The 11,307-nt window shown below is 41.1% G+C and overlaps 1 protein-coding gene across 1 annotated transcript; it reads right to left on the bottom strand.

Moving 5' to 3' along the window:
* Positions 1 to 7,697: 7,697 nt before the first annotated feature.
* Positions 7,698 to 10,939, bottom strand: LOC147437936 (cation/calcium exchanger 1-like). Its single transcript, XM_086487333.1, has 2 exons — positions 9,884 to 10,939; positions 7,698 to 8,792 (listed from the first exon to the last, which is right to left on the bottom strand). Exons 1-2 carry the CDS (start codon positions 10,767 to 10,769, stop codon positions 7,867 to 7,869), a joined length of 1,812 nt encoding a protein of 603 aa, XP_086343459.1. The 5' UTR covers positions 10,770 to 10,939; the 3' UTR covers positions 7,698 to 7,866.
* Between the last annotated feature and the right edge of the window lie 368 nt (positions 10,940 to 11,307).

The following is an 11,307-nucleotide window of genomic DNA, read 5'->3' as shown; positions in this document are numbered from 1 at the left end:
GGAAACTTGTGTTTGCAGAAAAAAAAGGGACTAAAATTGTAAAACTCGTGCTACGTTCCAAGCTTGCCTTGAAGAAAGCCAATATATTTTGCAAGTTCTAGTGTAAATACTTACAATTCTACATAGTTTAACCTAAAAATTAGAAGACTTATATTTGTGTCCTTATTTATTAAATTAATTCAATTAGTAAAAATAGGATAAGTCGAGAAGCATTTCTTATCGTACACTTCACTCCCTTTTTTTGAAACAATATGTAATTGCTTTTGGAGCGTTGCCACGTTGTTGGGGAAACACTCTCTCTCTCTCTCTCTCTCTCTCTCTCTCTTCTCTCTCATATCGGTGTCCCATGCGAGGGTGCAATAGATTTTTGACTAGGTGCACTCTCCTCTTCATCAAACATTATTAATACTTTCAAGACTCATCTCTCTCTCTCTCTCTCTCTCTCTCTCTCTCTCTCTCAATAGGTGTGTCCCTTGTCTCTTTGCAAAGCACGTCCTCGGGGTGAGGAGCGTGACCGTGGAGGTACTAAGCATCCAGCTGCTCTATGTTTCTCACCCCTTTCCATTTTGGGGCTATTCAAAATCAAAGCTTTTTTTTAAATCGAGGTTTATTGTATTTTTAACCAGTTTAAATTGTTAAATCCCAAATAGATTTCAAGTTTATCTTGAAGAAAACCATCATAATTTTTCATTTAAAACCAAAAGAGTTTTAGTGTGGCCCTTATTTACTTCAAAATTATTTCGCTCAAGAAAAACGATTTTGGCACTCTCTTTGAGACCCCCCTCCTCTCTCTCTCTCTCTCTCTCTCTCTCTCACACACACACACACACACACACACACACACGTCCCCTTCCATGGTGCTCGATAAAAACTGGGGATTAATGTATTTTTAATATGCTAAAATTATAAAATCCTAGCTAGATTCCTTGAGTAAATTGGTAAACTTGGGATAATGTACATACTAACAATTTTTTTAGATTTTAAACTTTTATGGCTATTGGCCTTTTAAAAACACCCTTCAAATGGAATTCAAAAGGAAAAGTAGAGTCTTCTTTCAAAAGTAAAAGTAGAGTCAACACCCTTTTGTCTTTTAACTTGTCACTTTGAAAGGTTGAAAGGTCTAGAGGAATGAGACATTTTGAAAGGTTTTTTCTTAAAGTGAGGCAATGAGTGACACATGGAAGCCTTCTCCTTCCTCAAAGATTTTAAGCTGCATTATATATAGTATAGATAGAATAGATATAGATATAGAAGTATAGATGTAGATATATAGTATAGAAGTCTCTAAAATATTCCAATCTTGAATTATAATATTGGCAAAACATGTAGCTGAAGAGAAAAAGAAAATGAATCCCTTAATTTCATAGCTTAAGGCTTGACATTTAAAATTTCATATTTCTTACATTGATTGGACCTACCTTTTCTTGTGAACTTGTTTTAGTTTGTCAAATGAATCCCTTGATTTCGTAGTTGTAAGGCTTTTTAAAAAATATACAAAACTCACAATTGTGAGTGGATAGTATAAGAACATTATAAATATACACCAACCTCAAGCTCAAACCGAGCCTTGAGGGTCATAAGATTACAAGTTTTCTGCTTGACAGAGAGACCACAACTACTCCTAAGCTTTACTTATTACAATGACATGTCTGGTTCATAGCTTAAGACTTGACTTCTCTTTTGTTTCCTTGCTTTAGAATGGCAAAGTGAACCTTCACCTGGTTAATTCTTTTGTCTTCGCCTATCCAATAATATTTTTAACACAGGAACACACAATCTACACTTGTTCGTTTCCTTAAGGTGGATGTACATTGTTTTAATTTTGTGTATTTTCAATTTTTTAAGAAAATGGTTCCCACTTATGCTCAAACTCTATTTTGAGCCTTTTTTACAAGGACAATCGGTTATGACTCTCTCTCTCTCTCTCTCTCTCTCTCTCTCTCTCTCCCTCCTTCTCTGGTGTGTGTGTGGATGCTAATAAGGAAGGAAAATAGTACAACCTTTCCATCACTCAAGTGTAGTAGATTGGATATGCCATTTCCTCTTGAATAATTGGTCTACTCCCTTCGTCGCATAGATCTTTTAAGGTCTTTTGGAATAGCTTCCCACGTCGTTCAAATTCTCTTCTTCTTTTTCTTCTCTCATGTTTTAAGTGAGCTATCATGAGATTTGACCTTGTTAGAATCTTGTTCTTTTATGCTCATTACTCATGTGTGTTTCTTTAAAGAAAAAAAATTATAATGTACATCTTTTTGTGTTTATTTCTTTCACATTGTGATTTTTTTGTTATAATATTTTTTTAGTAATGTTTTCTATTCGGCCAGTGTTTTTTCTTTTTTCTTCTCTTTTGAATGATGCTTGTTCATTACTTGTTTGTGTTTTCTATAAAGCAAAATATGAATTACTAATCTTGATTTTCTTTTTTGAAAGCCATAATAAAATATGATCGTGTTTTTAAGGTTGTCAATGGGTTTGATGCGTTTTAACCCATTGACACGAGCATGCCTAGTATTTATAATTCTTTTGGATTGTTGATGTAATTCATTCACAATTGTGAGTTTTGAAAAAAACAAGTGAAAGGGTCACGACGGCTTTTAAAAACACTAAAAAAGTGATAAAATTGTTAAGTTGAATTAAACTGGTATTAATGTTTGGGAAAGGATTGCCTCAGCTTAGTTTTGAGCCGATTGAAAATCAAGACTAGCTAGTTGGAAACCATGGTAAACAGAAGAAAAACTAATGAAATATGTGAAAGTCGTCCAAAATTTTTGCAAATCTTAAAATTTTAGCTAGCATTTTCGGTTTCCTTTTTTGTGAGGAGGAAACTCGATCAACAGCCACTTAATAAAAGAGACTTTCTCCCTCATTGGAATGAAGCTATAAAATGCAAGAAATGTAAATCCATGTGAAGTTGTGAAATGAAAGGTGAAATGAAAAGAACTAATTAATATTTGTATGTGTGTATAGAATTTATTAGAATTATGCTAGGTGAAGCTTCACTTTAGCATTCTAAAACAATAGAATGCAAAAAAAACATGTGTGTGTGTGTAAAAATTACTAAAACTAGTATAGCCAGTGGCTTCGCCGCCCCTCTCTCTCTCTCTCTCAGCGCTCTCTCTCTCTCTCTCTCTCCCTCTCTCTCTCTCTCTCTCTCTTTTTGCGTCACTGTGCTCCAAGACGCTGCAGGCCACACCTACCGATTGAAGCAACTTCTGATGTGTGACGGGAGGAGCCGGAATTCCCTCCCCCTTTATCTATTGGTATAGATTATGCAAGGTGAAGTCTCACTTTAGTATTCTAAAACAATAGCATGCAAGAAAAGTAAAACATGTCAGGATGTGAAATGATAGAATTTATTAGAATTATGCAAGGTGAAGCTTCACTTTAGCATTCTCAAACAATAGAATGCAAAAAAAACATATATGTGTGTGTGTAAAATTTACTAAAATTATGTAAGGTCAATTCTCACTTTAGCATTTTAAAACAATAGCATGCAAGTAAAATAAAACATGTGAAGGTGTGAAATGATAGAATTTATTAGAATTATGCAAGGTGAAGCTTCACTTTAGCATTCTAAAACAATAGAATGCAAAAAAAACATATATGTGTGTGCGCAAAATTTACTAAAATTATGCAAGGTGAAGCCTCACTTTAGCATTCTAAAACAATTGCATGCAAGAAAAGTAAAACATGGCAGGATGTGAAATGGAAGGTAAGTCTCCATCATACACTAGACCGAATGAAAGTCTCTCTAATCCAACACAACGCTGAGGCTTTCTTTTAGAAAGCCAATAAAAAAGTTGTCAATGAGGCTTTCTTTTAGAACGCCAATAAAAAAGTTGTCAATAGGATGGCACACATGTTTCATTAATCAGAATCTATCCAAATTCTTTTGGTTCGGTAGAACAAAAACTGAGGGGGATGGCACGTGGAGGAGAGAGAGGCGGAGAGAGAGAAAGAGGGCACATCTGTCGCGCCTATTGGGGACAGAGAAGATAGATTTTTCCGTTGTATGCTTGATGGGAACAGCATTAGCGGATACAAATCCGAGGAAGAATGATGTGCAGATGAGGGATCATTGCAAAAATGCCACAACAAATGCATCGTGTTGCCATCGAGGCCTCATGGCACACCTGCAAGAGCTCGTGCAGTACGGCCAGTCCCTTGCCTTCAATTTTGTCAATGAACTGCCTGGAAACCAGTGATACGAAAATGAGAGGCAGGGGCAGGGGATCTTTCTGTCTAGGAGCTCTTTAATTTTGTCTCTCTATGTTGGTCCGCTCGGCAAGGACAGGTCGCCCTATGTGGAGGTTATGAGTTGTATGTGATACATTGGTAACTCAAGGGCAGGGAAAAGGGTGTTGCAAATGGGCATGAAGCCTGAGGCTTCAGATGCACATGGAGTAAGGCTATAGATGGGTGTGATGCAGGAGCGGGATGGACCATGAGGCAATTAGAAAGGGATGCATTGGTCACGGACTTGCAGAGGACAACAGGTCACAGGAAGGGGGGAGGGCAACACGGGAGAAAGAGTGGTGGAATTTTTTTTAGGTAGGCATTATCAGGGCGATGTGAGAGAGAGAGAGAGAGAGAGAGAGGTTTCCTGCAATGTTTTCCTTCTGTCATTGCACGACAAAGCGGAGTTGATGCTTGATTATGAATAGATCTGACGCAGTGCCAGCAGACGAAGCGGATGGAGGAGTACCAACATAGTGCATGCGAAAGGAGGAGTTGTCGTCTATGAAGGATCCTGCATCAACCTGTCTTTTGGTCTGCTACTGTTTGCACTGGCGGAGGGAGAGCACTGTGTTGCAGGGCAGGCTGTCACCGAACTACCATAACTGAAGGAGAAACCAACGGAGAAGCCTACAATAGGGCCGGAATGGGAGGAATATTTTAAGGACTTGAAGGATGGAGAGTCGAGGTTGGGCATGGCGATGACCAGCATCATGTTGGAGGAGATGGCATCTCCATCGGGATGGGGTGCAACCTGTGAGCACGAAGGGATGGACATACCTTGTGGGGCAGCGCAGGCAGGACAGTTGGGATGTTAGCTTTCCTTTTGCTTTGGAAACGTAGCAAGCAAGGGAGGGAATCTCGATAGATTTCGTGTAATGAAAGTGAACCGATTAGGCTTCTTTTGTTTAAAGCCTCATGGGACTTCCTTTTCCTTTGTTTGTTTTGAAATGCAAACATGACCTATCACTTTGTTTAATTTTTTGAAATTGTGGAGACCTACTAATGTGTGTGCTAATGGCTCCTTCTAAAATAAAATCACCACTTTGCCTCTGTCGCTTCTCTCTATCCTCGATTTCTCCCGTTCCCAAATCCTCCTACCGCACATGCCCACCCTCCTTTTGCAAGAGCTGGGCCAAGGCATTGTTCTCCTCTACACGGATCAAAAAACAACACAAGACTAGCAGAACTACCCTATCACATGTGGATGTGCCATGTCTTAGCAACAGAGTGTTGCCCTATCCTATCCACGACACTAAGTAACACATGGCATTAAAGAGGGAGGGGGGGGGGGGGGGGGGGGGGGGGGATCGACGGCCCGAAAGTGGACGCGAGAAGTCCGAGGCAGATTAAACCCGGATGCTAGGAATTTGAGGCAAAATGGGGACAGGTCAACGTGAAAAAATGAGCCGGACGTCGATACAATTTGAACCCAGGGCCTCGTTGCCCAGATTGAGACGCTTGAGCTAACCATCTCACCCGTGCGCACATGCTGTTACCATGGTCCGTTTTTATTGGGTTTTATTATTAAAACATAGGCGCTGCCGAGGTTTAGTCTGTGGCTGAGTTTAGTCTTTAAGTGTACATCTACGATTGTAATCTCCCCAATTTCTGTATGCTCACTTCTCTACCCTCGATCCCCTTTCCCCCCCCCCCCCCCCCCCCCCCCCCCCCCCCCCTCTCTTTAATGCTACGTGTTACTTAGTCTTGAGGCTATTCTATGGAGAGAATAACTTCTCTAGTCATTGAGATGATACGTCTCTCAAATACGAGAGAGAGAGAGAGAGAGAGAGAGAGGAGAGAGAGAGAGAGAGAAGAAGAAAGTTTTAACGTCGTAGGAAACTATCCCAAGAGACCTTAAAGATCCAGCCCGACAAGGAAGGAGAGAGAGAGAGAGGAGAGGGGGACCTCCCTTGCACTTAGTTTTTCTATGAAAAGAAGGGGGTTCCCCCTTTCCCCGACACTTGTCCCAACCCCTTTTTGCATGTCCCCAACCATCCTTTTTCATGCACACTTCCAAAGCCCCCCCCCCCCCAAAAAAAGAAAAAAGAAAGAACTTTTCAATATTTAAAGCTTTTACTAGGACATAGCACGCACCACACCCATTGCAACACACACTTTTCTGAATTGAACTGAAAGATATACACACGACAAGAGGTAATATTCCATGAATCTCCAGCACATCTACAAGATTTTGTTAAGTAATCAGGGAATGATTGTATCATCCCACTCCAATAATAATTGACTTTTGAAGTCCCAAGTATGCTATCTTTCTTTAGTGTTCATTCATAAAGTCTTCCAATAGACCAACAAGACTTTAGTTTCTTTGTAGCATCACGAGCATTCCCACTCGCATTAAACAATGAGTAATTGTGAGCGCTATCAGATCGTGGGGCCGCACTTGAACCCATGACCCAAGTGATAATGGACAAGTGCTCTACCAACCAAGTTAGCTACTTTGGTGCTTTTAAAAAAAAAAAAAGACACAAGAGGGGGTTGATTTTTGTTGTTGTATAGTATGCATTTTTCACTATGCAAATCAATACAATAATAGGTATTGAATCCTCATAATTGAAAGCATGAGGATCTCTCTACAAATTACTCAATCGTGTTGTCCAATGTCTCTATCAAAGCATCCTTTGTCGGAGAACTCCGCCACCTTACGATAATAAGAACTAATGCCGCCATTTACCGGGGCTTTCACACAAAGCTTATAACAATTTCTTTGGGAAATTTGATTTTGCCAAACAAGGAATCCTAAACAAATACTTTTCTTGGCATTTTTTACACTATTTCTTGCCAAAACTCAAGCGGATTGTTCCCTTTTTCCTATTTGTCTCAAGTGGCCATTTTCACTAAATTCTACTAGACCTACAAACTAAGAATGCCTTTGTACATTTGTCAATTAAGCAATGGAACAGCATACCTACCCCACTTACACATTGAACACTACACCATAAATACTTCTTCTGTCAGCACACCTTGTTGAGTGTCGCAATTGCGCTAAGAGGGAACTTAACCATAATGCTCTTAGGAAGAGCTCCTTCCAAGCACACTACAATTCCGAAAATCCACATTACAGAAGACAAATTTTGGGAGGCCACAAGCTCTGTGTAAGGAAAGCAATCCAACATTATTTGCTTTGTACATTAGCACAATGACAAAATAGTAAGAAACTTGACAATGTTCCTTGTCGATGTGCGAGTTTCATTGAAACCTAACTCGGTGTGCCAATGTGGAGGTAGTAATCGGGCCAAACCTAGCTTTTTAGTGATGCTATTATGTTTTGAGAATGAATTATCTACAGCAAACAATGCTGGCAAATCTGAAAGAGCTCTGCAATCTGCAACCATGCACTGATCTATGGAGAGCTCTCAAGGCATCATATGTAAAGGCCCTCTGGCCCAAAAGCGACAGCGTGATGTGAGCTGAGCCAAAAATCACATGTAGAGGTGTGAAAATGAGAGTAAGTTTTTTCTTCTTTTCTTGACAAAAATGCTACAACCACCTGTCTGTACAGTACTTACATATTACAAAGTTTTGCTTCAAATCGATCAATGCACCACAAGCAGACAATTGATCTGCTTGCTCAAGTGTAAAGAATAGCTGTAACTTGAACTGATTCAAGCGTCAACGGAGAATCCAGCCCATGGCATAACACATACCTGTAGCCAAGAATGAACAATACACCACCACCAGACCAGCACCAAGGCTTCTGCTAAGCCGCATGCCTTTCAAAGGCATCATCACAAGCGCCCATGCAAGACCCGCACCCAGGAATCCTATGATGAAGAACAAGCTCCCATCATCATCTGCAACGAAAAGTGGCTCAGGGTATGCTCTCGAACATGCGACAACCAACGACAAACCCAGGCCGACGACAGTGTTGAAGAGAGGCCCTGCATAGCAGCCAGAAATGGCTATTTGCACACCATCCCTTCCACTACAAGCAAGGGCTAGATCAGCGACAAGATCTCCGATAGAATTTCCCCATGCCAACACCGTTAGCCCCAATATAGCTGGGTCAATCTCAAAGATGGACCCTAGGGTTTCCAAAGACCCTACAAGCTGATCTGCTACAATATAAAACCAGACTATGCTCATGATGAACCCTCCAGCAAGCCATAACCACAAAAACCTGCGCGGAGGCTTCGTGTTTTCTGTGCTGAGAAGCGCCAATAGCCCCAAGAAGATTCCAATGCCTCCGCTTACCCCGAGTATTACTCCCAGAGAGACTGCAGAGCTGTTCGACTCGAGTAGATAAAGTCCTGCCAAGAGAAGGGGGGCAAGGCAGCAACTAATTACGGCTAATGGGCGACACCATCTTTCTTCTTCAACAACCGGTATGGTTAGTAACCGTGGTACAGCCAACGGCCACTCTATGCCATATTTGTACACAAAAAGAGCATAACTCTTGCATTTTGCTATTGCAACATTGGAACTGCTGTTTTCTAGATAATACTCCAACTCTACTTCCAAATCTTGGGTGTGCACATGATAAAGGTGGCTATGATGTTGTGGATTTGAGAGATGAGGTAACAAACATACACCCGAGCCTGCAAGAAAACAGTTGATTGTAAGCAAATTACTATCATGCAATCTAGCACAACACCTCAAAATAGAGCTTTGAGGGTTGTTGAGATGCATCAAAACAGAAAATACCGAACAACCCTCAGTAAATCCTCATTCAAATAAAAAATCAAGAACTAGTCAAAGACGAAACGACACTAAAAAGGATGCTTCATAGTCCAATTGCAAGAAGTATGAATGCAACACTCATGGAATGATTTGAGCAATCAAGAATCAAGACACAAAGTTGTCACTTGCAACTCACATAGGATGCTAGCTATAAATGATGACACACACAAAATGGGAGTTTGACGTAAATTTCAAAGCATAAACACAGACAATATGTGACCTACAGCGACATTTTCATTGAGTGATAGTCGCAAAAACAAAAGTCGAAATCAACTAATCAAAGTTGAAGATTGGGTCAGAACCAGTACACAATCAGAGCTTGGTCAATCATGAAGAGATTAGATCTCAAGCATTATGCTCCTTGGCCAACAAAGAGATTTCAAGCAAGTAGAAACAATAGAGTTTTCTTTGAATGAACCAAAGAAGCTCTCTATTTTGAAGTCTCCCAAACAAAAAGGCTATTACTTCTGTGAGCTGTAAGGCACACCGGCGGTTTCAAAGCGTTATGGGTTTGAGGATCTCCACAACTTCAAGTCACGCACGACAGCAGATGATAATCCTTAGAGATGCTTTCAGAAGCTCAAAGTTCCTAGAAAAACATGAGTTTGTTGCCACTACAACTGTCATGCAAAACTCTATATGCATTTAAGAATAATCAAAATATGTAAGTAATAGGAAAATGCCCAATGCAATGGGTCAAACATTAACCAAACCACTTCTGACCTGTAGATTAGAGGTTCACATTCTCTTTTTCCTTTAAAAGCTTCTTATGACTGTGCCATGTCCATGGCACATGCCTTGTCCATAGCATTCTTTGTCAACTGATTAGTAACTAGAATTATGTTTCGCAAACAAGTTCCTGCTAAATATTGTCTTCATTTCAATCCCAGGACAAAATATTGAGAGAACCACCAGCCCTGAAAAAGGTACCAACTGATGAAAGACTCACCTTTAGATAGAAGAGGATCAAGAACTGAAGACGCTCCTCTATGGCGGTTCTCCAGCATCTCAGCTGCCCACACAGAAGCCGCATACACGAGGTACACACACAAAAATGCGATAGCCTCCCATAAGCGAACCTTTCCATCCAGTAAAATGGCAGCAAGGACGCCTGTAGAAGCTAAAAGAAATAATACATCCCGTACAAAGCATACAAGGCTGATCTTCCGATACCCTTCTCTTTTGCATACTCTAGCGGTCACAAGAGCGACAGTACCAGAGACCACCGTAGTTATAAACAAGGCTCCTCCAAGCACAGAGCTGAATCCAATGCTTCCTGTTTGGTCAGATGAGACAAAGGCAGCGACGCTCGAAAAGACATCCGGCGCACCATTCCCTATTGCTAGCAGCGTCACCCCGGCCACAGCAGGTGACAGCTTCAACACCTCCGAGAGTTTTTCTAATATACAGCTGAAATAGTCTGAAGCAGTGGTTCCCAGCAAGTAGAAAAGCACTAAAATCCACAGGGTGAGGGCAGCGACTTGTGCGTATGTATTTTTCACAGACCCCTGGCATCCGTGCGGCAGCGGCTTCAATGACTCTGATAGGGTTGAATTCTCTGTAGGGGTGCACTGAACTTGAGCCGTGCAGTCATTGTCAGGATCGCCATGGAAAGGTAAAAAATTCGAATTTCTGTGTGTGACAGCGCCTCCATGATGTGCATCTTGCTGCCATAGCCTGCTCTTTCGAAACCAGGGATTAGGCGAGTATGTTGAGAAAAGGCTATGGCGAAAACGACCTGCTGATGAGGGCGACGCTGACTTGGAGCCAGGAAAACACAGAGCAGGCTCGGCTTCACAAACCAGGAGGAGGAGAACGAGGAGGAATCGAGGCATCTTTCTGCAGCTTCATCATCAAAAGAGCATAAAGAGGAGAAAAAGAGGAGCTTAGATGCGCTGTGTTCTGGGTCGATACGGAGCTAGCTGATGGCGGGATGAAGCTTTCTGTGTAGCAAAGAAAAGACAGACGACCGAGTGAGAATTGCAAACTTTGTCTATGAGAGACAGCCGGACTGGCCACTTGTCACCTCCAGCAACACGGAAAGCACAAAATGGCCTACCGTCATTTTGATCCTGGAAAGGAACAGTTTAATGCCAGCTAGAGCGACAGTCGTAGAACAGGAGGTAATCTTTTGAAATTTCATCGTGATCCGGATAGATCATTGCAATTATTGATCTTCCACGAGGACTTCCTAGTTGAGACAAACTACTGAATTCCTAGTTGAGACAAACTACTATGCCATGTTTGTCAATTGGTCAATCCCTAGTAATGGGTTTGAATAAGTGATAGGTACAATTCAATTTTATTGAGTGACAACGATGAGCGATAATCTCCTATAGAATAGCCTTGTCGCCAATGTTGGCTATGTTGCTG

Source organism: Adiantum capillus-veneris, chromosome 17, assembly GCF_014529385.1.
Source record: "Adiantum capillus-veneris isolate H3 chromosome 17, ASM1452938v2, whole genome shotgun sequence".
NCBI classification, from domain to species: domain Eukaryota; kingdom Viridiplantae; phylum Streptophyta; class Polypodiopsida; order Polypodiales; family Pteridaceae; genus Adiantum; species Adiantum capillus-veneris.
The sequence above is the reverse complement of the archived record's forward strand: the minus strand, read 5'-3'. Positions and strand labels throughout refer to the sequence as shown.

Coding starts and splice junctions, on each gene's coding strand:
- LOC147437936 (XM_086487333.1), bottom strand. CDS start 10,769: ATGCCTCGATTCCTCCTCGTTCTCCTCCTCCTGGTTTGTGAAGCCGAG. Junction 8,793..9,883: donor TGATCCTCTTCTATCTAAAG/GTGAGTCTTTCA, acceptor GTTTTCTTGCAG/GCTCGGGTGTATGTTTGTTA.